This window comes from Lepidochelys olivacea (genome assembly GCF_965140295.1).
Source record: "Lepidochelys olivacea isolate rLepOli2 genome assembly, chromosome: 10".
Taxonomy (NCBI): domain Eukaryota; kingdom Metazoa; phylum Chordata; order Testudines; family Cheloniidae; genus Lepidochelys; species Lepidochelys olivacea.
In genome coordinates, this window is record NC_140420.1 from 46,226,632 (window position 1) to 46,253,428 (window position 26,797).

Consider the following 26,797-nt stretch of genomic DNA (forward strand, 5'->3'; position numbering starts at 1 on the left):
CTTTGCCGCCACTGGCCCCGCCTCCGTCATCACCCCGACCTCCCCCCTCCAGCCCCGCCCACATCCCTTCATCACCCAACCCTGCCCCCCGCCCAGCCCCCCAGCCTTCATCTCCCCTTCTCTCTCAGGAGCATCTTACCGAACTTTCACGGTAGAAACGTGCAGGACCCCCAGACAGGGGGTAGCTAAACACATGAGAATTATTTTCTTCCCTCTTGCACCCTTGAAGGTATTCGCTATAGCAGGTTTAAGGCTTGGGGTGTAAACTACTGCAGACTAGATAGAACATCTGCCTTTAACAATCACTTTTCTAAAAATCTTCAGTCATGCTGTAGGGAACCCATCATCAAAAGAAGAGACCATGAGAAGCCTCTGGGGTGAGAAAGCAAGCCCTAGAGCAGATGATCTCAAATGCGGTTGGGATCCCAAAGTGGGTCACAACTCTGTTTTAATGGGGTGACCGTGGCTGGCTTAGACTTGCGGGGACCCAGGGTCAAAGCCCAACTGCCCGGGGCCAAAGAGCTTCAGCCCTAGACAGCATGGCTCAGGTTACAGGCCCCCTGCCTGGGGCTGAAGCCCTTGGGCTTCAGCTTTGACACCCCCCAGGCTGGTGGGGCTGGGCTTTGGGGCAGTGGGACTCAGGTGGGCTCAGGTTTCCGTCCCCGCCACCTGGGGTCATGTAGTATTTTTTGTTGCCAGAAGGGAGTCACAGTGCAATGAAATTTGAGAACCCCTGCACTAGAGTATGTGTTAGGAAATGCCTGAGGGGCAAGCTGGCCCATGTACCTTGCACTGGCTTACCCACCCTGCTTAGAATAGAATGGAGCCTATCCGCATGTTCTTGGATGCTTTTATTTGAAATAGTTTGAAGTAAACATTATAGCAAGGCACAAATGCCACTGCAGATTAAATAGATATGTGATGGTTTGGGAGTGACCCCTGCTATTGTTACTCTACATAGGCTACCTTGTAAAACATTCCCTAGGCTAATGTACACAGTATCAAAAAATACAAAGAGTTCCAAACTGGTTGTATCAAAACACATCAAGACAAGAAAGTAAGCAATTCAAATCCAATAAGATAAATAGTTTTTAAATTAGTTAAACGTCATAGTGAACAATAATGAGCGGGATTTTGTCTCAACATAAAAAGTGTATTGAAGTAATTATATTACACAAAGCATGTGAAGAGAACAAATAAGGAAACAGCACGGAAACAGTGAAGAGTCAATATGACTATACGGAAATAAAAAGTCTCCAAAGTAATTTATAAAATTGAGTAAAGATGGGAGATCTGCTATCAAAGGAGCTAGAGTACTGGAAGCATTACAGTATGGTGCTCTCTCAGTTCAAACACCTTTATGGATGCTACTCTCTTCCTTGCCTCATCATGTGTCTGGAACATTCCATGCTACTGGAACGGCTGCTAGTAGTGCTAGGAGTCTGATTTAGTTATATGCTGCACAGAAGGATACACACACTGGTGTTAGACTGACTTTTCTTACTGTAATCACAGTATCTGCTTCAGTATCTTTTTCTCCCAAACAAGGAGCTAACAACCTACAGCAGATTAAGTACATTTCTCTTGCAGAGTTTCTCATTCCTGTGATTGAAAGTATATAGTCTGTACCACTCCAGCTGATACAGCAACAGGCAGGTTCTATTTGTCTATCCTGGGAATTTCAGCTGTCCCTGGAGTACTGGTGCATCCTCCCTAGTGCAGACAAGCAAAGCTCTTATGTGCTGCAATATGCACTGTGCAGATTATTCTTGTCTGAAACCGGGACAAACTGCACAGGTGCTAACTGAATCTTATACTGGCTCTGTCTTCAGCGGGGTTTGCAGCAGTGCAGCTACATTGGTGTCTGGCCACCAAAGGCTTTAACTGTGGCAACTCCCCAGTTGATGGCCTTTGTTGGTGTGTGAGATGTGCTTTGTAAATCACTTACAAGTATAGATGATTTAGCAATATTTATATAAACAATTAAAAAGATGACTGAGGCTGCAAAATAAATCTCTTCTATGGTGATTTAAATTTATAACACAACTTGATTCAATAACATTCATGGAAAGACTAGAAGATGAACCTGGCATACTTCTAGGGCAAAGGTGGGCAAACTACAGCCCGGGGGCCATATCTGGCCCTCCAGAAGTTTTAATCCAGCCCTTGAGCTCCCGCCAGTAAGTGGGGTCTGGGGCTTGCCCCGCTCTGGCGCTCCAGCTGGGGAGCAGGCTCGGGGTCTTGGTCCACTCTGCATGGCTCCCGGAGGCAGCGGCATATCCCTACTCCGGCTCCTATGCATAGGGGCAGCCAGAGGGCTCCACACGCTGCCTCCACCTGAAGCGCCACCCCCCACAGCTCCCATTGACCAGGAACCACAGCCACTGGGAGCTGCAGGGGCAGTGCCTGTGGACAGGGCAGCACACAGAACTGCCAGGCCGCACCTCCACATAGGAGCTGGAGCGGGGACATGCTGCTGTTTCTGGGAGCTGCTTGAGGAAAGTGCCATCCAGAGCCTGCCACCCTGACTCCCTCCCATGCCCCAAGCCCCTGCCTCAGCAATGATCCCCCTCCCGCCCTCTGAACCGCTCGGTCCCAGCCCGGAGCACCCTCCTGCACCCCCAACGCTCATCGCTAGCCCCACTCCAGAGCCCACACCCAAGCTGGAGCCCTCCCATACCCTAACCCCCAATTTCGTGAGCATTCATGGCCTGCCCTATAATTTCCATATCCAGATGTGGCCCTCGGGCCAAAAAGTTTGCCCACCCCTGTTCTAGGGCAATGAAAAAGCCATGGTTTGCATCTGCTGCATGATGGAAGAGTATTTAACGTAGGTTTGTACTGTCCTGACAAGTGTATTTGGTTGACACACAGTCTTATGGATTTGAGTGATAAAGCAGAAGGTTGGAAGGGGAATTTAAATATTAGAAGAAAACTAAAAGAAAGGAGGCAAGGCTAGCGCTCCAGGCAGAGGCAGTACATACTCAAGGAAGAGAGCTCATTTTCAGAAAGAAAACTGCAGCTTCAGAAAGTGCTCCTGCATCCTTAGGAGTCAGACAAGTTCCAGTGGGGATTCTTGTCCTGCTTTCTCTTTTCACCTCTGATCTGGCAGAGATTCAGTGCTATGGAGGTGGAAGCAGTTTTTATTTCCCTTACAAATTAAAAAAGTTAATGGAAAGCACAGTCCAGCCCAAGAAATAAACAGGATATTTCAAAGATCTGCTTGATTTCCACCCAATATTTTGAGTAAAAATTTTTCTTTTCTTAAATCTTAGTAGCATTTGAATGATTGTTCTGAGAATTGCTACTGGAATCCTCCATGCCACACCTCTGACTGTGTGCACAAAGCACTGAGTCACTCTTGCACATTTTGCATTTCAAACTATTTTCTTCTTCCACTGTAGTGTTCATTTCTCTATTATACTCTTCATGTCCATTCTCATTTGTCTCTGTCTGTAACTTTTCCCTTTCCTCTTCCTCCTCCTCCTCCTCTTCTTCTACTGGATCTTTTACTTTATGAACAATAAAGAGGTGCCTGTTCAGAGAGATGTGAGATGTATAACACAAGCCACAGAGCAAGCATTGAGCAGTGGAGTTGTCCGCCTTGTGCTGAGGTATGTGTTCCTGAAATTCAGTACTGATATCTGTTGCAAATCCACATTTAGCACATTTCCAATGTGCCTTCAGTTTTTTGGCTGGTGGAACTTCAGTGGTTTCCATCTGTCCTGGAGCATCTGCAGACACTCTCTTTGGAGATTTTGCCTAAAAAAATGTTAAAAACGTCTTTATTATTATATCCACTTAAGAGCAAGAACTTTGGCTTGCTGAATTGACTGACATGGCTACAACAATACTGGTACCTTTCCCAGACCCAAAGAAGGACTCTGTGTAGCACAAAAGCTTGTCTCTCTCACCAATAGAAGTTGGACCAATAAAAGATATTACCTCACCCACCTTTTCACAGTTAGAATTAAACAGACACCATACAGTTTAAAGGAACATGAAGGACAGGTTAAAGGCTCTCTGGAATTATCTGAAGGAGATGTAGCGGTGTGGTGCACCAGGGCAGTGAGTTCTATGCACATGGGTAGAACAGAAGATGCAAAGATGAAAGTGGGAGAAGGACACAGGAAACAGCTGCTTGAGGTAAGTGCAGGCTTAAGGAAGGCTTGGGAGGAGTTAGAAGGAGAGTAAAGAGAAATGAGAACAGGGATGGAAGACAGGTCTAGAGCTCTGAAGGGGGAAGAATTTGAACTTGATGTGGAAGACAAAGGGGTTTGAAAAGGAATGTAACGTGATCAGAGGAGGGGGGAGGTATGTTATTTTATCGATAGCATGTGGGATAGACTAGCAGGGTGAGAGGTAGAGAGGACCATGGAGGAGGCTGAAACAGCTGAGGAAAGGGATGATCAAGGCATGGAGAAGGGGTTTGGTCAAAGGGCTTCTCTAGAGACATTGTTAAGGAAAAAACAGCCTGATTTGACCAGCTGGACTGGGAAAGGGAAGAAGCTGAAGATGGCAAAGATGAATGGAAATAGGTAAGGCTGAAGAGGAGACTGGAATGTAGTCCCACTGAATGCCTGCTAGAATCATTCTCTCCTCAGCGTGTGATCTTAGGGAAGAAAAACTGCTGGAAGCTCAGCCAGCAGGAGCAAAGACAAGCAGCTGAAGCAGAGAACTTGAGATGTGATGACATCATTCGCTCCTGGCAGCTTTTTACAATTTTTACTCTGGACATTTTCTTCCCTCTGCTGATCGGCTGTTTGCTCCAGCTCCTTCTCAGCCTCTCCACTTCAGCCTCCCTCCCTACTCCTCTCCCCCTCTCATCTCTCTCAGCAGCTAATCCCCTCCCAACAAAACCCCACATGGCAAAATTATAAACAAAAGCAAAAGGAACCAACAAAATAACTCGCACTATCATGTCATTTGCATACTATCACAATGTTCATTCCGCTTGTATATTACATCCTTTCCACCCAACCTTTTGTCTGACTTATCTATTTAGATCTTAATCTCTTCGGGACAGGGACTGTCTCTTATTCTGCACTGGTACTGTACCTAGTACACTAGAGGTCTGGATCTGGGTTGCAGTCCCTAAGCACTACCCCAATGCAAATAAAAGAAACAACTGCAACTACAGCTCAGCACAAATCTACCCCACTTTTTAAGACTGTAACAGTTAAAAAAATATAATGAAATTGGTTGAATAATTTATACAACAAATATAACTTACCCAGCTCTAACTAGGGGAAAGAAGCAGCCCTCTTTCTCCTATTGCAGGGATATTAAAAGTATTTCAATAGGAAAAAATAGTCCTTTTAAAAATGGAAGTGATGAGAGAAGAAAATAATGAAAAAATTCAAGCTAAGTTATGTTTGGGGAAATAATTTAGAATACAAATATTTAATGGAAGGGAGAAATTTGTGTGTGACAACAAAGTAAATTGGACCTGAGACTGCAGTGCAATATGGTTGTGCAAAATAAAATAAAAAATTCCTGGACTGTGTTTGTTATAGACTAGAAGGTGTAGACATTAAGGAGACGGTATTATTTAGAGTGTACATAGCTATAACTAAGAGTAATGAGATAAAATACAGAGAATCTTTAGGCAGAGATCTGTGGTTCAGGAGGGGGAGTGCTCCACAATCAAATTCCTGGACTGTGTGAGTGTGTACAAGAGAGGTGCACAGGCGTTGAGGGGGTTTTGGTGTCTTCTGTTGGCTTCTTAATTGAGCGTTCAAGACAGAAAACACTGAGTTTGTACATTCTAAATACAGAGACCTCAGGAAGTGAAAAAGTTAAGGCTCGTATATCATTCTTAATTCACCCATAGGGCACATACATTTGATATTTTGGATTATTGATTAGACTGTTAAATATTAATTTACTATACAGCAATGGTTCCCAAACTAGGGGTGCTGCTTGTTCAGTGAAAGCCCCTGATGGGCTGGGCCGGTTTGTTTACCTGCCGCGTCCCCAGGTTCGGCCAATCGCAGGTCCCAGTGGCCGCGGTTCGCTGCTCCAGGCCAAGGGGGGCTGCGGGAAGCGGTGGCAGCACATCCCTCGGCCCGCGCCGTTTCCTGCGGCTCCCATTGGCGGAAAACGGCGAACTACGGCCACTGGGAGCTGTGATCGGCTGAACCTGCGGATGCGGCAGGTAAACAAACGGCCCGGCCCGCCAGGGGCTTTCCGTGAACAAGCGGTGCCCCTAGTTTGGGAACCATGCTATACAGCGTATTCCATGTGGGAGAGTCATTACCACTATAAATCCATTAATATTTGCTTCCAAAGTTTGAGGTTTTAAAGATCAGCCATTTTTAAGGTGTGACCCATCCCACCTACCAAAAAACAAAAAGGAAAACCAAATGTGAATAATTGTTTATAAGGTGAGAAAAGGTATTTTACTTACCCACTAACTTGATTGCTCCTTAACAATAATTTTAAAACGGCTGAACAGAAACTTTCCAGAAAAATTCTACTTTTGGCAAAGCCCCAGTATGGAAAGTTACAGCAGTAAAGCAGAATTCTGTTTTTTCCATTAAAATTATGTAAGAGTGAAAACGGCGGTATAAATTTTGCCTCCCTAACTCTGAGTTTTGGTTCAAACACAATACTTCTGGTTGTTCTCTGACCTACACTGTTAACTAAGACAATACTCTTGTAAATAACCCTGGCTGCATACACTAGTTTCTAGGATATAGCTCAAAAAACCCTGTAAGTATATATAGAGGTGGCCAAACTTAATAACCCTCCAAGCTGCATAAGATAATCTTCAAAAGTTTGAGAGCCACAAGACATGCCCAACCTGCCCCAGAGGGCAGTGCCTGTTGGGGCGCAGTTCTTGTGCCCTGATGCCCCCTGCGAGGCTAAAGCCCCGAGTACCACCACCCTGCTGTAGGATATAAACCCCAACCTCCCCCGCAGTCTGGTAGGTGGATAATGTGGGGGCGGAGGGGGGTAGAGGACTTCACAAGCCACTATTTATTTTTCAGTATAACCATGTAAATTACTTTTGTTGAGTCACACTCTGGAGCTTTTGCTTTGGACATCTGGGACAGGTCTGGGTTTTTGATGCCATGCATAAGGCTGATGTGATTCTCCAGCATGGAAGGCTGAGGAAATGTCCGATTTTCATCTGTGCAGAACCTTAAAAACATAAAGGAAGAAAGTTACTAGCGAAGTGAAAAGCACATTTCTGCTGATTTAATTGTAGGCAGCCTGTTGGTAATGCAGAATTGTGAGTCAGTAAGAAATGTCACTGGCTACAGATAAAGGTGTTTTTAGTCTCCGAATTCTGACTGATTAGATCATCTCAGAAGATGCAGGAGTGCTCCCTACACTACATAGCATTTTATTATTTATTAGTATTTCTGACAAAATACTTCATCTACTTAAAGTTACGTTTGCTACAGTAAGTAACCAGCAAGATTCCCAAGTATGAAAGGTACTGAAATGACAAATAATGAGTATCAGAGAGTAGCGGTGTTAGTCTGTATCCAAAAAGCATCAAGGAGTGTGGTGGCACGATAATCCGTTCTTTTATATTCCAGTAGCAAACTAGAGGCCCCAACTGAGATCAGGGCCCCACTGTGCTAGGTCCTGTACAAACAGTCCCTGCCTCAAAGCATTTACAATGGATAATGATTGGCTGCCATGATGAATTGAAGGAACCATCTGTGGGCAGGGTGTATTGTGATGTGAAAATACATGGCTTGGAGGTCGAGGACTGAGAATCAGTCTCCCCGTTCCAGTGCTAGGATAATGGTGGAGAGGGTAACCATCTTGAAGTGTAGCAGTTTGACAAATTTGTTTAGGTTTCAAAGGTCTAGGATCGGTCTTCACCCACCAGATTTCTTTTGGATCAGAAAATAATGGGGATAAAAACCCTACCGCCTGTGCTGAGATAGGACTGGCTCTATGTCTCCCAGTTGCAGAAGGTGGTTTATTTCTTCTTGTAGAATGCATACATGAGAAGGGTCCCTGAAGAGGGACAGGAAGGGAGCAAGGGTGGGTGGGATAGAAAGGAATGGGATGGACAATCCTTCCTTGATGATCTTTAGAACGCACTTGTTGGAGGTAATTAGCTGCCATGATGGAAAGAAAGGGTCTAGATGGTCACCAAACTGGTGGGATGTTGGAGACAGTTTTTGTGACTGAACCAGGGGGAGGGTTCTCAGGGCCTCAACCACACCTTCAAAATTGTTTGACCAAAGATGTGTGAGAGGTAGCCCCTTGAGGAGTTGTATGTCTATGCTTGGTAGGGGATTTCTGTCGTACTGTTGATAGGGAGTGTACTGTGGTGGTCAGGATTGCAGGCAGGTTGATATTTCCCCGGTTGTCTCTTCAGCGCTAGTGGGTAAATGTTGAGAGAGTGGAGAGTTGCTAGAGAGCCCTTAAGTGAGTGTAGGGATTCATTCATATGCACTGCAAATAATTTTGGGCTCTCAAAGGTAGGTTCTCGATGATGGTTTATACCTTCTTAGGGAGGCTGGACATGTGCAAGCAGGATGCCTGCCTCAGGACTACGGCAGTTGCAATGGAATGGGCAGCAGGATCTGTGAAGTCCAAGAAAGTCTGTAAAGCTCTATGGCCCAAATGGTATCCTTTGGATATGAGTGTCTGGAGTTGCTCCTTTTTGTCATCAGGAAAGTCTTGGCAGAGTTTCTGTATTTTGGAGTAATTGAGATAATTGTATTTGGCCATGAGAGCCTCTTAGTTGTATATTCAGAATTGGAGCATAGCAGATGAATAAGCTTTGCAGCCAAATAGAACCAATTGCTTCCAATCCCTGTCATAAGGGGTGGATCGAGGTTGGCATTGACAAGTAAGGAATCTGGAGCGGGGCGAGAAAAAAGAAATTCCATGTCCTTTGCAGGACCATAATATTTTTTTGTCTGCCCACTTGCAGGTTGGTGGGATGGACGCTGGGTCTGTCATACCACCTTGGCAGGATCGAGAAGGGCCTCATTAACTGGGAGGGCTATTTTGAAGGAGGAGGATGTCTGCGGGACGTCGAGCAGTTTATACTGTTGCTCTTTCACTTCCTCCAAAGGAATCTGGAGGGAGTCTGCTATCCTGCGAAACAGCTCCTGAATGTGTTTAAAGTTGTTGGCTGACGTAGGGGGTGGAGCCAGGATAGCCTCATCAGGGGAAGAGGGGGAGAAATGGAGTGGCAGTGGAACTTCTTCCTCTGTTTTTTCTTCCTCGTCCACTATAAGGAGAGGCTCAGTCTTTGGTGGTCGAGAGACCGATGGAGATGCCCAATGTGTAGGCCTTTGGCTTTGCTCCATGGGAGGCCTCTCAAACTGTGCTCTGTACATGGCCCACGGATCCCAGTATGGCCAATGTCAAGGGAGTGGCACATGGGGTTACATCCATGGCAGGCCATACCAGGGCCCTAGTCCGGTTGTGGGGATGTATAGAGGACTCCTTTTCTGTCTGTCCCGAGTATGAGGGTGGGACGGAGTACTTATTAATTAACCCAGAGTATGTAGTAATACTTGGGGGTGGGGTGGGGGGAATAGCTGTGCATCTCTCTCTATCAGTGTTACAGAGGGCGAACAATTTATGAGTTTACCCTGTATAAGCTTTATACAGGGTAAAATGGATTTATTTAGGGTTTGGACCCCATTGGGAGTTGGGCATCTGAGTGTTAAAGGGAGGAACACTTCTTACGTTGCTTTCAGTTAAGTCTGCAGCTTTGGGGTATGTGGTTCAGACCCTGGGTCTGTGTTGCAGCAGAGTAGCGTGTCTGGCTCAGCAAGACAGGGTGCTGGAGTCCCAAGCTGGCAGGGAAAGCAGGGGCAGTATTAGTCTTGGCACAGTTGGCAGTCCCAAGGGGGTTTCTGTGATCCAACTCATCACAGTGGCGTAGAATATAAATTGTTCGCCCTCTATAACACTGATAGAGAGGTATGCACAGTTGTTTGCCCCCCATCCCCCAGGGATTAATATATACTCTGGGTTAATTAATAAGTAAAAAGTGATTATATTAAATACAGAAAGTAGGATTAAAGTGGTTCCAAGTAGTAACACAGAACAAAGTGAACTACCAAGCAAAACAAAATAGAACACGCAAGTCTATGTCTAAGAAAACTGAATACAGATAAAAACCTCACCCAGTAAGCTTCCTTTTACAGACTAGTCTCCTTCTAGTCTGGGTCCAGCAGTCACTCACACCCCCTGTAGTTACTGTCCTTTGTTCCAGTTTCTTTCAGGTATCCTTAGGGGTGGAGAGGCTATCTCCTTAGCCAGCAGAAGACAAAATGGAGGGGTCTCCCAGGGGTTTATATAGACTTTCTCCTGTAGGTGGACACCCTCCTCTCCCCCTGTGTAGAATCCAGCTACAAAATGGAGTTTTGGAGTCATGGACAAGTCACATGTCCATGTATGACTGAGTTTCTTACCAGCCAAGCCACATGCCTGGGAAAGCTCACATGTGGATTGGCATCTTCAAGATCCATTGTCCATTAAGTGCTTCTTGACTGGCCATTTAACTTGCACGTTCCTTTCTCGAGAGACTGACCAAATGCTTACTAAGGCTACTTAGAAATAAAGCCAGTACACAGCCAATATTCATAACTTTGAATACAAAAATGATACACGCATACAAATAGGATATATAGATTCAGTAGATCATAACCTTCACAGAGATATGTTACATGGCAAATGTAGCATAAAACATATTCCAGTTATATTATTCATATATACACACACACACACATTCATAAGCATATTTCCATAAAGCCTTATGGGGGGCACCATCACAATAGCATTTTACACAGACTTCACACTGATTTTCCACAAGTGTACCTGAGTACACAAGGTGCAAGGCCACGAAGTGTTAGCCAACATTCATGTTTGGTTAGTCTATACCATATTATATGAATCCCTGGTTAGCTGTAAGAGCTAAACTGACTTATTTTTCCTGAATTCTGTTCACTCATGCTAAGCTGCATCCCACAATACGCTGCAATAGTACAACTGACCATAAACATATAATAAATTCTATGTCTTAGTACAAGCTAGGGAGGTACCTTCACAGACCAGTACCTGGAATTGTAGTGTCCAAAACAAAAATAAAGAAAGGTACAGAACAAGTTAAGGAAATGGGATAAAATGATGGGCTGGATTTTAATGATAGGTAAAGGGTTTTGTAACTTGTAAAATCATCCTATAAATACTCCTAGCTGAAATGTGTAACTTTGGGAGCACTTTGTCTGTGTAAGATGAAGGTAACAGCACTGCACAAGACAGCTTCCCAGAGACTGGTATCACATTGAAACTTTTCCCTGTACTATAGCATTATTGAGTTTTAGTCATAAACCTGACTGATACTGGCTATTTTGTCTCTTGAATATCAGGGTGGATAAAAATCAATGATTTAAAAAAAAAATCAGATGTTTTTAATTTAAATTGGATTTTTTTGATAAAATGCTTTTTGAGGGAAAAACCTATCTATAGTTTTAATTAAGATACATTATAGCTCAAAGATATCTCATCACGGAATAGGGATTATAAATTCTAATTCTATAGTATGAGACAATATATTCATGTAATGTTTAAGAAAAGTTTTGTAAATGAGTTCTAATAATTCACCGATTAGAGACCCAATCTTAATGGGGTTCCAGGGGCTTCGGTATAGATTATTTAAGTTACTCTATCTACCCAAAGGGACTCAGTGTTCAGTCTAGAAGATACCATCAGAGATGCTTAGTTTTGCAGTTCTCAAACTGTGGATTTGTGTCTCCAGAGATAACAGCAAAAATGTTTTTAAATAAATAAATACATAATATATAGAGGTGAGAAATAAGACCTCAACCCTATTGTCCCTCTGCAAATTTGTGTACACAGAGTCAATCCCTTACCTCTCTCTAAAAGTGCAAAGTTTCAAAAAGTTCAATGAATAGAAGATTGTTGGGGACGGAATAGATCTGGACAAGGAGAAGAAGTCTGGAGATGAATGTGAGAAGGGAAGGAGAGGCAGGAGAAACAAAAGTGAAACTGTTTGAGCAGCATATTCCAGAAGTCTTGAGGTCTTTCTGAGTGCAGCCTTCCTTGATTTGAAATCTACCATACCATTCTCTCACTAGAAGGGAAAACCTATAATGGCAGCAGGCCATAAAAGAGACCCAGTTTGGGAATATTTTAATGAAGTTCATCTACCTGTGGGTAAGACAGACATGTGTGAAAAATGAAACCAGTGCAACAAAGAAATGCAAGGCCTGGTTGCCCAAATGAAACATCATCATGAGAAGCGTTCCTTCTCAGGAGGAAGTTGCGTTGAAGATGATGAAAGGAACATGTCTGAACATGCAGAATCTTCAGGTTGGTAAACTTTTTTATTTTATCCTTCTTTCTTAAGGACTGCCTGTCTTCCTTCTGGACTATTCTTCAATTCTCATGTTTGAGCAAAAAATATAGGTGTTACTCTATGGTACTATCATTTTAGATACAGTTGTGATAAAAAATAAATAGCTGAAATAGGCAGATCTTCCTTTTACAATTTCACCTTTAAAGTAGTACTGAGCGTCAGGGAATGCAATGAGCAGTACTAAATGAGCAGTATGGTAATAATAATTAAATAACTGCATTGACTTAGGAGACTCTATCCTCAACATACAGGATTCTGAAGACTATCCACCTTCAAGATCACCATCATTTTCTATAGTTGCAGAGTTATCTGCCAATGATAGTGTTTCAGTCACATCATGTATGTCACATAGCCACAATATATCACCTGTAGTAAAAAGGAAAAAAAATCTCCGTCATCCAGAAACAACCACAGATAAGTTGGTGATAAGAACCGGCACATTACAAAAAGAGATAATTGTTGAAAAAATTGCCCGGTTTCTTTATGCAACAAACTCTCCTTTCCGTATGATTGAGAACCCACACTTCATTAACATGGTTCAGTCATTAAGACCAGGATACAGTCCACCCAACAGAGCAAATGTCACAGGCAAATTGCTGGATAAAGTGTATGAAAGAGAAATTGAGCAGTGTGCAAAAGGTCTAGAGGGTAAAATTGTTAACCTGAGTCTTGACGGGTGGAGCAATGTCCACAATGATCCTGTTGTATGTGCTTGTGGGACAACAGAAGAAGGAAACGTCTTCCTTACAGATACAATTGATACATCAGGAAATCCACACACAGCAGAATATTTACAAGAAGTAGCAGTAAAAGCTATAACAAACTGTGAAAAAAAATTCAAATTTCTATTACGCAGCTTGGTCACAGACAATGCTGCAAATGTATCCAAGATGAGAAGAAATTAGTTAGAAGAGAGTGAAGAGCGTCCCAAGTTAATAACATACAGTTCCGGTGCTCATTTGATGCACCTCCTAGCCAAAGACTTCAGTGTTCCAGAAATAAAGGCTAATGTTGTTGAAATTGCAAAATACTTCCGTAACAACCACTTTGCAGCAGCTGCTCTGAAAAAAGTGGGAGGAACCAAGCTAACTCTCCCCCAAGACGTGCGATGGAACAAGAACTGGCCTAAACTGATGACAGTTTGTGAACAAAATCATGAAAAAATAGATGGCACTGTCACAGCCAAAGTGCTCAACGTTGGGCTTAAGAGAAATGTTGAACACATGCTGAGTATCCTGAAGCCTATTTCTGTAGCCTTGAACAAAATGCAGGGAAACAGCTGTTTTATTGCTGATGCTGCTGAAATTTGGAAGGAACTGAGAGAGATCTTTTAAAAAGATGACAGAGTTAAATTACAAGCATTAAAAAAACAAATGGGACAAGCACTGTCTCCAGCTCATTCTCTTGCAAATATTCTCAATACTCAGTACCAGGGTCAAACCTTAACTGCTGAAGAACAGGAGTTGGCTATGACACTGACATCTGGCAATCATCCCTCCGTAATGCCAACTATAATAAACTTCAAAGCTAAGGGTGAACCATTCAAGAAAGTTTGCTGATGATGTTTTAAAGGAAGTCACACCAGTGAACAGGTGGATGTCACTTAAGCACTTGGATTCAGAGACTGTTGAAGTGATAATCTCACTTTTAACAGCAGTAGCTTCTTCTGCTGGCGCAGAAAGAATATTTTCTTCTTTAGGAAGAATTCATTCCAAGTTGAGAAATCATTGGGGACCCGAAAAAGCAGGAAAGCTTGTTTTCTTTTCCAGATTATGAACAAACAGGAAAACGAAGGTGAAGACAACAGACTTAGCTGCAGAAGCCAATATTTTAAGTTCCTCATGTTGACCTGGCTGACATAGTCAATTTAATTTTTTTTAAAAAATATTTCATTTAACTATTTTAGCTACAAACAATTTTAAGAAAAACAAACCTGATTTTAAAAAACTTGAATGTTTAACTCAATTCAAAAAATCATATGCTTGTTTTGTTAAAATATTACATGTTTGCTGTTGAAGAAAAAAATCCAGAACATTGATGTTTTAGTTAAATAAAACTATTTAAATGTCTGTCTGGTGATGTTCTCCTCCTAATACAGCATGGCAAGAAAATCCTCCAAATATTAATGAGTAAGCTGTTGAATTGGAGATAGTTCACCTCCCAATGACTTCATAAATATCTGCTTCAATTACTTTTGGTAAATGAAATAACCAATCGTTCATTTTCTGTTATAGCTGTAAAACTAATCTGAAAAGTTTTCAAAATAAATCACTTTAAAAATGTATAGTGTGTACCTTCTAAAAATGAAACCTACATCTATCTCTGAGTTGTGAAGAATATGTATTAAGGTAACAATCAACAGCAGTGCACTTTTATGTAGAAATCCATGATTAAAGCGAGTTTTCCTGACTAGTGATTTAAATCATGATTTAAATCAATTTGATTTAAATCAAATCCACTCTGTTGAATACATTTCAGAATGAACCAAAGGGTGGCCAAGCAACTGACCATACAATTTATCAACAGGAGAATCAGGCCCAGTGTTTCACTGGCCATTCTGCAGGTGTGTGAGACTGTACTCATAGATACATCTGTAGAACTCAGTTTTAAACCTCACCCCAAGTCTCCAGGAACACTGCAATCAAAACGAAAGACCTATCTTAGCGAAAAAGTCACTCATGTCTAACCTTTTCCTCTTCTTACTCTTCCACAGTGTAATTGGAGAAAGTACAAGGAAGTGTTATTTACTCCTTCTCATAACACAAGAACTGGGGGTCACTAAATGAAATTAATAGGCAGCAGGTTTAAAATGAACAAAAGGAAGCATTTCTTCACACAATGCACAGTCAACCTGTGGAACTCTTTGCCAGAGGATGTTGTGAAGGCCAAGACTATAACAGGGTTCAAAAAAGAACTAGATAAATTAATGAAGGATAAGTCCATCAATGGCTATTAGCCAGGATGGGCAGGGATGGTGTCCCTAGCCTCTGTTTGCCCAAAGATGGGAATGGGCGACAGAGGATGTACCACTTAATGACTACCTGTTTTGTTCATCCCCTCTGGGGCACCTGGCACTGGCCACTGTCAGAAGACAGGATACTGGGGTAGATGGACCTTTGGTCTGATCCAATAGGGCCGTTCTTATATTATGTTCTTATGTAATTTACATTCTAGAGTAGACAGGAGAAGACATGATCTATTACAAAGGGCTTTTAAACATGAAAGATGAATTAATCTGTGGGAAAGCTTGGAAAGCAGTGTTAGGTACTCACCAGCAAGTGTAAACTTTCTTTGCTGTGTCATGGTTATTGCGAATATGTCTGCCCAGACTGCTGAAGTCGTTGAACGAATGCTCACACTGCCGACAGGGATATCTCTTCACAGACTAGCAGAAGAACAGAAACATCTTTTAACAACTGAAGCCAGCTAGCTCCTTTTGTCTACTTGACTCAAATGAAGGGATGAATAGCAAGGGAGACGCACAGTGCCTACACCCAGAGAGAAACACCTTTAACTGAGGTACCTCAAAAGAACAATTTCAAGATTTTTGGGATCCCCAAGTTAGCCAGCCTGAAAGTGGGCTGTCCTCATTGATCTCACCTTTAAACAGGTAAAGATCAGAAGCAGCTCAAGAACAATCTGACTTTAAAAAAAAAGTATTATTAATTACTTCTGCTACTGGGTACTGATTTAACTCTCTTCACTTATTGGTGACAAGAAGAAACCTCCTCATGCTCCTGAAGAGAGGGGGGAATTGATGAGAGTTTCCTCCTTAACAACAGAAGACCACCCTTACTGCTGAAGGAAGAAGATCTGGTTTAACTAGAAGACCTGTAGGGATAGGACACCATTATCTGCAAGCCCAGACAGCCACCTTGGAGTCAAGAGATAAGGTCCTTGATAGAAAAAGAGGCTGACTTCACTATAGGATTCTACGTGAAATTAATCCACTGACCACCACCGCACTCCTGTGCCCATCCTACACCCAGTCCTCTCAGAACTATGTGCTTCTCTGGTCCGCACCAGCTCTTTGTGCTAATGCTGGCAGGGGAGAGGGAAAAGTATCACCTTCTCCTGTCTCCTCCCTTCTCAGAGAAAGGGATGAAAGCAGGCACTGGCAAGACTCAAAACCACCTACCCATTCTCTTCTCCCAACAGCAGCACCAGGAAAAACAGCAGGCCCAAGGTAGCATTAGCATCACACTATGAGCCATATCCATTAATGACTCCAAATCCCCCTATACATTTGTTTTCTATCTGGCATCCTTCACGGTGTAAATCTGTTTGGGATTACACCCTTGTTATCATCTGCATTTGCCAGAGTTAAATCTCATCACATATATTAGCTCATTTCTAAAAAAACAAAAACAAAAAAATCTTCAATACTTAATGAGGATTTCCATTCCCCACGTTGTGTTTATCAAATGGGACAATCCACCACTCCCATCTTTCCCCTTCTTGTATTTATGAATTGGGACAATCCAGACCTTCTTGGTCGCTGTTCACAGGGCTCCAGTTACGTGTGACGCAGCACATTAATGACTCAGTACATTTACCTTGAGGTATTAAGAGTTTGGCTGTACACGAAAACCTGGCCTATGTTTCGTCAATGAGCTGGTGCTAGCCCTGAAATGCCCATTCTAACACTAATCTGTGTAAAAACCCATGTCAATAGAACACAAGATTTTAGGCACACAAAAGTGAGAAAATTCAGATTTATGGTTCCTAAAGCAACCTCACCTCTGCACCTTGCACAAATTCATTACAACAGAGTCTCTCAGGGTTAGATACCTAAGAGCAGACAATTCCCCATACTGTTTAGCAAATAATAAAATATATTGAGGAAGTGCCTTTTCCTCTTCATCTTTAAATGCATATATAGATGGAGGACAGTCTCCATCTGAACAACAATGTTGCTTCCAATTACTTTTACTCAAATTGCTATCTATGTTGTGCTGAGTTGATTAGCAGAGTGGAACTGCTATTGTCATGGACAGATCACAGTGCTAAGCGAAGAGTATTGGCAGCTGCTGAGGGAAATCGCAAACACAAGCCAACAGCAATCAATACAAAACCTGGAATCCCAGCCAGTGGAGCTGTCAGACCAGTGACTAGAACAGATACAGCTCTCCATTCATTTACCAAAGTATGTGAAAAAGGAAACTGGATGTGACATGCAGTGAGGGAAGGAGCAGAGGAAAGGGTGACATGCCAAAGTATAGATCATACTATTCAAATAGACCCAATATGCTGACAGCAGGTCAGGTCAATGTTTTGTTTCTGGCTATACTTTCACTCCAACAGTGCTGGTGAACAGCTACTGGGTTTCCATTTGATCAAAATATTAATGACTAGTAGTTCTATTGCCAAAAGCTTATAAACAGGAAGAAACATGCCTGAAATACTTAGTCCTGCCTTGAAATGCAGGGGACTAGACTAGATGACCTCTTGAGGTCCCTTCCAGTTCTATGATTCTATGAAAGGTATCATTTGGCTCCTTACCTTTCCATGGCTTTTCTTCATATGGGACACATAGTTTTCCCGATCAGGGTTCCATTGTGAACACTCTCTACAAGTCCAACCAACACTTTTCAAGATGGGTTTTGATTCTGAGTTGTTTTCCACTCTTGTGTCCTTCCTTGGCAAAGCAGTGTGGGAAGTACCATTGGCTACTGACAACTCCTTTGGTGGTGCAAGAACTTGGCTGCTGGACGTTGTCTGAGGCTTCTGTCGAAGGTTAGAGACATCCTCAGGATATGGGGGGACCCCATGAACAGCCTGATTAGTAATAAGGGAATTGAGCATCAGAATCAAAAACAGTTTAAATAACATAGCACTGAGGTACTCCTAAATCCCCACCAAGCTTCTGCCCCTGAAATAGGCTGGAAAGTTCTGCCTGACAGAAGAGTTGTTCGAGTAGCATTGCTAATAATTTACAAAAATACAACACTTCTATATTTGGCTCCCCATCTTGAGATCGTAACGTGCCTTATGAGCATGAATAAATTAATCCCCACTACCCTGCTAGGTAGGTCAGTGTTGTTAAACCATTTTTAATATGAGGAAATTCAGGCACATGGAAGTGCAGTGACTAGAGCGCAGAGCCAGTAAAAGAACCCGGATCTCATAATTCCCAGTCTTGTGCCTTAATCTATTCATTCAAAGGCACAAAAGGTCTTCAAATAATTGGTTCCATTTTCTAATCAGCAAGCAAAAGCACTTTACAATAGTTAGCTAACGGTACAAACAACATTTGGAAGATCATTAAGTGGTCCACCGAGACCCTCAGCAGTTTTCAAGTGGTGCGTGGAAAAAAAGTTTGAGAACCACTGCAATACAGTATGAACAACTTGCCAGGTGCATTATGGGGATGGGGATTTGCCACTCCCCATGTAATGTGATGAACCAATACAAACAAAATAGGATGAACCAAACCCCTTCTTTTTATATAAATGTAATGTACAAGGAAAGTAATCACAGAAAATATGAAATACCAGTAGAAACAGAAATGTTTCTAAATGGAATAGGTTTCCCACTTTTCAATCTGTCCTCATCAGCTCTTTAAAATCTTCCCTCTTAGTTACACGTGAAATATTTAAAACATTTGTGCTTTTTTTTTTTGCTTCAATATAAAACAACTGCCAGTCAACCTGTGACATTACTGACATAACCTGTGACCGTATAGATCATTGTTGCAACCACTGTTATATATCTGCAGCAAATATTGTACAAAGGTTGTCGTGTAAGGTGTCTATGGAAAGGTTATGATTTGCTGGGCATGATTATGCTGTCTGTATGTGTGTATCATTTTTGTAGCTGAAGTTATGAATATTGGCTATGTACTTGTATCTCAATGTGTTTTCATTCTAAGTAACCTCAGTGAAGCACTTGGTCAGCTTCTTGAGAATATTCTCAGTAAGTGCCCAATCAAAAAACACTTAATTAACAATGGACTTTGGGAGACGCCACATCTGAGCTTTCCTGGGAACGTTCAAACTAACATGTAAACAATGGAGTTGGCCTGTAAAGAACCGAGTCATGCATGGACATGTGACTTGCCCATGTGACTCCAAACTCCATCTTGCTGCTGTGATCTTCCACGGGCAGAGAATATAAAAGGCCTTGAAAACCGCCCCGTGTTGTCTTCAATCCTGCTTCTGACCTCTAGAGAGACTTTGCTACAATCTGAAGCTCTGAACAAAGGACTGAATGATCCATCCCAGCTGTGGATGTACTCCAGAGACTTGATTTGAACCTGCAGTTTACTCCATCACTGCTACAAGCCTGAACCAAGAACTTTGCCATTACGGTTTGTAATTGATTCCATTTAGCCAATTCTAGCGCTCATCTATCTCTTTTTCATTTTATGAATAAACCTTTGGGGCTTGGTCCTTTGGGATTGAGAGAACCTTTTTTCTTTTACTGGTGTATTGTTTTTAATAACCAGTCATCCCCATAGCAAGTGGCACTGGTGGTGATACTGGAAAACTGGAGTGTCTAAGGGAATTGCTTGTGTGACTTATGGTTAGCCAGTGGGGTAAAACCGAAGTCCTTTCTGTTTGGCTGGTTTGGTTTGCTTTAATAGTAAAGGAACTCCAGCTTTAGGCTGTAACTGCCCTGCTCTAAGCAATTTGTCCTGAATTGACACTCTCAAGGAGTGTCCCACCAAAGGCAGCATTGTTTATTTTTTTTTTAAATACCGTCTCAAGAGATAGAACAAACAACAGATGAGATACCTGGCTGTATCATTACCTGATCTACCTAAAAATGTCAGTGCTGTAAAAAGAGAGGTTACTGATCTTGTCTAGTAACTGGAGTTCTTTGAGATGTGTGATCCCTGGGTAGTATTCCACTGTGAGGGTATGCATGTCTTCCATGCACCTGAGACAGGAAGATTTTTGCATGAAGTGTCTGTTAGGCTTTGTCTACACTGGCAAGTGAAAGGCAAAACTTTTCTTTTTCAGGAGGTGTTAAACACACACAAAAACAAAAGTTCTGTCGACGACAAGCACTGGTGTGAATAGCGCTTTGTCAGCAGGACCGCTCTCTTGCCAACAATGCTAATGCCGCTCGTTGGGGGTGGAAGTTTTTGTCGTTAAGAGAGCTCTTTCCTGCCGACAAGCAGCAGCTACTCCATGCGCCTTTTAGCAGCATGGCTGTAGCGGCACAGCCATGTCACTAAAAGTTGCGTAGTGTAGACATAGCCTTAGTCTGTACCCGCGCTCCTCCTCTCCTCATGCTCCGGACTGAGGGCAGAAGGGGTGATGTGGACCAACAGCCAAGAGGTTCTTTCTCTACCACAAGTAATAAGTACAGAATCTGAAGCAGAGAGAAAGAAGGGCGGATAGTGGAATACAGATAGTGACCACAGAACTCAAAAACTCCACTTGCTATAAAAGGTAAATAATGCTGCTTCTGTGAGTGCTGGTTCCTATGTGTATTCCACTGTGGGTGACTGAGAAGCAAAGCCCATTTAGGAGAAGGGTGAGAGAACCTACATGGTATTGATGACTCAAGTACCATCAATCTAAAGGATGCATTTGCTGCAGAGGCTTGAATAGTGAATAATGTCTTGTGAAGGCAAGTATAGAGCTCTATACTATTGCCTTACAGATATCAATAAGAGGCACTTCATGAAGTGAGGCTATGGAAGCTGCCTTGACTCTGGTAGAGTGGGCCCTCACACCTTGAAGGGGAGAGCTATCAGCTGACTGACAGAGCAGAATACAGCTTGAAATCCACTTGGAAAATCTCGGAGAAGAGATCGCTTGTCCCTTCATCCATTCTGCCAATCCAGGCAATTTCCTAAATGAATTTGTTCTTTGTAAGTAAATGCCAATGCCCAGCACACACCCAGGGAAAAGAGGCTCTTCTCCTCCCTTCATTAGTCACACGTGGCTTCGGCAAAGAAAGGTGTATTGTCTGGTTTAGATGAAAGGCGGAAGAATTTTGGGTGTAGTCTCCATGAACCTTTTCCTTATGGAAAATTGTATAAGCTAGAGTAGCCATTAGGTCTCCTAGTTCTCGAACCCTTCTAGGTGACCTGATGGCCCCTAGAAGGGAGAATTTCATAGATAGATAGAACAGCAAACATGTCAGCAATGGTTCAAATAGTTACTCAAATAACGCTGAGAGTACTAAGTTAAGATCCCATGTGGGAGCGTGTTTAGTTTCAGGAGGGAAGGTTCTAATGCGATGCTTTAGAAAATGTACAGCTGCTGGATGGGTGAAAATGAATGGTTATCAAGGGAAGTGGCAGGCACTAACTTCAGTTAAGTGCAATCATAGGGAGCTAAGGGAAAGACCTGAGGTCTTCAGGGTCAGCAGATAGTCCAGTTCTTCTGGAGACATCTGTTGATGCTGAACCCAAATAGAAAATCTCTGCTTAGCAAAGCAGAATTTTTTGGTGGATTCCTTCCTGCTATTATGAAAGATGGCTTGAATTGCTACTGAACATGTCTGCTGTAGGTTCAATGCCCATCCAAGTACCAAGTCTTGAGGTAGAGACACTCCAGATTAGGATGTCTGATCTTGCCCCTGTCTGTGTCAAGAGGTCTGGGAAAGATTGGATATTGATGGGTGGATGTGCTGATGGCTGGAGAAAGTTGGGGAACGAATACTGTCTAGGCCATTTGGGAACAATAAAGATGACCACTGCCCTATTCTGCAGAATCTTCCTGAGGGCTCGAGATAAGAGAGGAATGGTGGGAAAGGCATACCTTAAGGGTCCCATCAACAAGATTAGAAAGGCATCCTCTTTGGAGTCCTGACCTTGCGCCCCTTTGGCGCACTATATCTTGGATTTCCTGTTTTCTCATGACTGTGATCCTAACAGCACCCCAGTGCAAGAGACTCACATATCTGGCAGTGAGTTTCAGCTGGCCTGACCAGTTCAGTGTACCCCAACTCATTAATATCATAATCTATATTTAAAAGGAGTCACGTAATATATCAATAGGAAGCTAATAACATACTTATTAATACTATTGTGTGGTGTATTGGGAATTATGTTCTTAAAGTGTCTCTGCTAGGCAGTGCTGAAGTTACCCCACCCTAGATAAACAAATGTGGTTCTGCCACCTTGAAGGTACTTCCAAGGTACATTGACAGACAATGGGAATGTATTTACATAAAAGGAAAACAAAACCATGAAGTCAACAAGGGGAGGAGATAACCACTCAGCTTCATGGCAGGGGGAGGAGATTGCAGGAACAGATCAATTTGTGTTTTAGAAAACACCAGTGCAGGAAGAAACCAGCATGGAATTTCCTTTACCATGAGACTCCAAATCTCCTTCCTCACAGCTTGAATGAACTTTACTTTGGGGGGTAACTTTCAGAAGAATCCATTACAAAGGTGCGCTGGAGTATGAAAGAGAAAGGCAAAGAACTCCAAGGTATCTTTTATCTAAGGAGACAAAAAGAACCAAGCACTCTGGACTTTGTGGGAGAAGTAATTGTAAACAGGGAACAGTCATAAAGTGTTTCCAGTGGGGTCATTCAGGGTTCAGTTCTTGGCCATATATTATTTAATATTTTTTTCAGTGACCTGGAAGAAAATTAAATCATCACTGATAAAGTTTGCAGATGACACAAAAATCGGAAGAGTGATAAATAATGAAGAGGACAGGTCACTGATTCAGAATGATCTGGATCCCCTTGTAAACTGGGTGCAAGCAAACAATATACCCTGTAATACGGCTAAATATAAATGTATACATCTAGGAGCAATGAATGTAGGCCATATTTACAGAATGGGAAGCAGTGACTCTGAAAAAGATTTGGTTTTGTGGTGGATAATCAGCTGAACATGAGCTCCCAGTGTGATACTGTGGCCCAATAGCTAATGCAAACCTGGGCTGGATAGACAGGGGAATCTGCAGTAGGAATAGAAAGGTTATTTTACTTCTGTGTTTGGCACTGGTGCAAAAGCTGCTGGAATACTGTGTCCAGTTCTGGTGCCCACAATTTAAGAAGGATGTTAATAAGTTGGAGAGGGTTCAGAGAAGAGCCACGAGTACAAAGCCTACTATGTAGTGATTGAATTCCTAGAGTCTATCTATCTTGACAAAGAGAAGGTGACTTGATTACAGTCTCTGGGCACCTACGTGAGGAACAATTATTTAATAACAAGCACTTCAATCTTGCAGAAAAAGCTCTAACATGATCCAATGGCTGGAAATTTAAGCTAGACAAATTCAACCTGGAAATAAGGTGTAAATTTTTAACAGTGAGAGTAACTAACCATTGGAACAATACATTAAATGTCATGGTAGATTCTCTATCACTGACCGTTTTAAAATCAAGATTGGATGTTTTTCTAAAAGATTGATCTAGGAATTATTTTGGAGAAATTCTATGGTCTGTGTTATACAGGAGGTCAGACAAGATGGGCACAATGGTCCCTTCTGGCCTTGGACCCTTGGAATCTATGGAGATGATGATACTCCTATCGGCCCTGGCAATACTGCTAGATCTGGCTCTTCCTCCTCCTCTTCCATGGGCTGCTGAGGGGGCTCTGGCTGATCTCTGGGGGGAAGAAAGGGAGAGAGGGATGGTGAGATTCCCAATGAAAGTGGACTGATTCAGGATATTGTAATATGGATCCCATAGTCCCTTGTAAAACCAGTAAGAGGGATCCAATATAGGTTGAGGAGATCTTCAAGGCACAGTTTAAAAACAGTCCTGGGGGGAAGGGTATCCCATCTTAGGAGGTCATGGCAGTGCCTAGAGGATCCAGAACCTTCTATCTGGGATGACATCTCCTAGTGGAAGTGATGTCAGTCCTTCCCCCATGTCAAATTCCCTGGAAGAGGAAAATATGGGCTCCAGTTCCAGTGGCTGTGCTGCCAGTACCATGACTAAAGAAATGCCCCAACTGGTAGGAAGAACTTCTCTCATAGCATTCATGGACTAATGGTGTCAGAATCTACCTTGTAAGGACCAGGCCCAATAGGAGGCAATGTTCTGGATCTAGAAGGATGATGATATCCTCTGAAGTGAAGTATCTATTGCCACTCATCGGTGTGAAGAGTCTTCTTCCTATGTTCCTTTGGAGCTGGCATGGAAAGACTCTTGGAAGCCAGTGTTTCATTATGCAAGCTTGTGGATAAAAATGGAGCAAGAGGTTCTCAGGTGTCCCTTGCCAGTACTGGTGGTTGTCCAAGCCTTGACTCCCGTCTCTCCTTGCTCGGTACCGGTGGTTCTGCTCCTGTCAACAGTGCCAATGCAGGGGCACCCTTATTTTTCAAAACCTCTGGGTTGTTACCGTGACCCCTATGGGCTCTTGAGCCTCCTGGGATCCAGAACATTGTCATTGTGAAGTGTCACCTGATTGAGAAAGTGTTGGGTAAGCAGCCCTCCTCTTAGAGTGGGATTTCTCTTTAGGCTTCTGAAAGTGCTCCCTACCTTCATGGTAAGCCTGGGAAGAGTCTTGGCGCTACCTTTCCTTGCCCCTGTATTAGATGTGCGAGAGCTAGGCCTTGCCCAGTATACAAGATGGTGTATGCCTGGTCTGAATTGAACTGAAGCCTCATAGTATTGTCCACTAGATGTCTCCTACATCTGAACTTCTATTGATTGGGAAAGGAGCGGAAGATATAGCATTCAGGTATGAGCTTTTCCAAGACAGAAGAGGCTCCCCTCAAGGTCATCATTTACCAAGAAGGACTGGGGCAGGAGATGCCATTCCTGAAGGTCAGATTCCTGGGCATAATCTGCATTCCATACCTGGAGTGGGAGGAGGTAAAAGGGGGCAGAAGGGACTTGTTCAAAATTCTAACTAACCAAAATAACTCAAACTAATACTTAACTAACAAAAGGTTTTATTTTACAATATTTACAGATTCAAAGTTGGAGGGACAGTTCTGGGGACACTGGAGGGTTCCATCTCAGATCATGTGGTGGCAGAAAGGAACTGGCAGTCAGGCCCCACTTAGACCAGAGCACAAGGAGAGAAAAAGCACAGGTGTGGACCAAAGACAAATCCCACCAACAGCAAGTAAAGGGCTTCAGTTTCAGATGCATGGAGCACATGTGTAGCCCACAGTGGAATATACAAAAGGATCAGCATGTGAAGGAGTACTGTGTCCAGTTCTGGGTGCCACACTTCAGGAAAGGTGTGGACAAATTGGAGAGTCCAGAGGAGAGCAACAAAAACGATAAAAGCTTTAGAAAACCTGACCTACTAGGAAAGGTTGAAAAACTGGGCATGCTTAGTCTTGAGAAAAGAAGTCTGAGAGGGGACCTGATGAGTCTTCAAATATGTTAAAGGCGGTTATAAAGAGGATGGTGATCAACTGTTCTGCACGTTCACTGAAGGTAGAGTAGGATGTAATGGGCTTAATCTGCAACAAGGGAGATTTAGGTTAGATATTAGGAAAAACTTTCTAACTCTAAGGAGAATTAAGCACTGGAACAGGCTTCAAAGGAAGGTTGTAGAATCCCTATCCTGGAGGTTTTAAAGAACAAGTTGGACAAATACCTGCCAGAGACGGTCTAGGTTTACTTGTTCCTGCCTCAGCACAGGGGGCTGGACTTGATGACCCCTCAAGTTCCCTTCTAACCCTACCTTTCTATGATTATATAACATCACTACTACATATTTTTGTTATAAAGTGAAATTTACTAGTGTTACCCAAACTTGCATAGTGAAATTTTACCTTACACCACAATGCCCCCTGGCAAAAATTAATTACATACATAAAATAAAACCCCACTTCCTTTCATCTCCTGCCCTCAGAGTCACTTCTGCCTGTATACAGACACACACAAAAAGGGCTCTGTGCTATCAGTAAGTCAGATTCAGCTACCTACCTTGACATGCTGCATTAATTGTTGTTTCTGCATATACACTAATTGACACTGCGGACACTTAAATACTCCCACCAACAGCTTGTTGGCATTCTGTTGGAAGTGCTCCTGGAGCAGCTTCTTCTTGTTAAAGACAGTCTCACAAGAACATTTGTAGATAACCCTGGAACAATTTAAAAAAAATAAAATTCATGCTCAGTATATTGACTATTTTGAAAAGACACTAGATAGAAGAAAACTCTATGATTTAGTCTTAGAAAGGGAAGTTACTTATTAGTGAATGGAGTTCTTTCAATGTGCTGCCTGCACATACCCATGCTTTTTGGTTATACCCCAAACAAGCTGCACAGGCCCCAGAACCGTTTGAAGCAATTAGCTGGAGGGGCTGAATGCATCAGGCACATATTGAGTGTTCTAAAAAGAGGATCCATTAAGCCCTGGATAGATTGGGAGGGTAACCATGGATATACAGAGGTAATTCATTCAGAGAACACCAGCTACCTGTTACTTTCAACCCAATCCAATTCCCCCCACCCATGCACCCACAAGCTCTTTCAGCCATGGCTAGAGGGGAAAAAGAAGAGGTTGCAGAGTGGAGAACACAAGACAATTT

General features: G+C 42.7%; 1 protein-coding gene across 3 annotated transcripts in view; it reads right to left on the minus strand.

Moving 5' to 3' along the window:
* Positions 1-846: 846 nt before the first annotated feature.
* The window catches only part of ZNF592 (zinc finger protein 592), a 97,635-nt gene continuing 71,684 nt past the window's right edge, over positions 847-26,797 (minus strand). For all 3 annotated transcript variants that reach the window (XM_084641836.1, XM_084641838.1, XM_084641837.1), the window contains exons 5-9: positions 26,188-26,347; positions 17,876-18,151; positions 15,646-15,758; positions 7,011-7,146; positions 847-3,762 (exon numbers count right to left, since the gene is read on the minus strand). In XM_084641836.1, the coding sequence (XP_084497962.1) occupies positions 3,265-3,762; positions 7,011-7,146; positions 15,646-15,758; positions 17,876-18,151; positions 26,188-26,347 (1,183 nt within the window). In that variant the 3' untranslated portion in view covers positions 847-3,264. The remainder of the gene's footprint in view (positions 3,763-7,010; positions 7,147-15,645; positions 15,759-17,875; positions 18,152-26,187; positions 26,348-26,797) is intronic.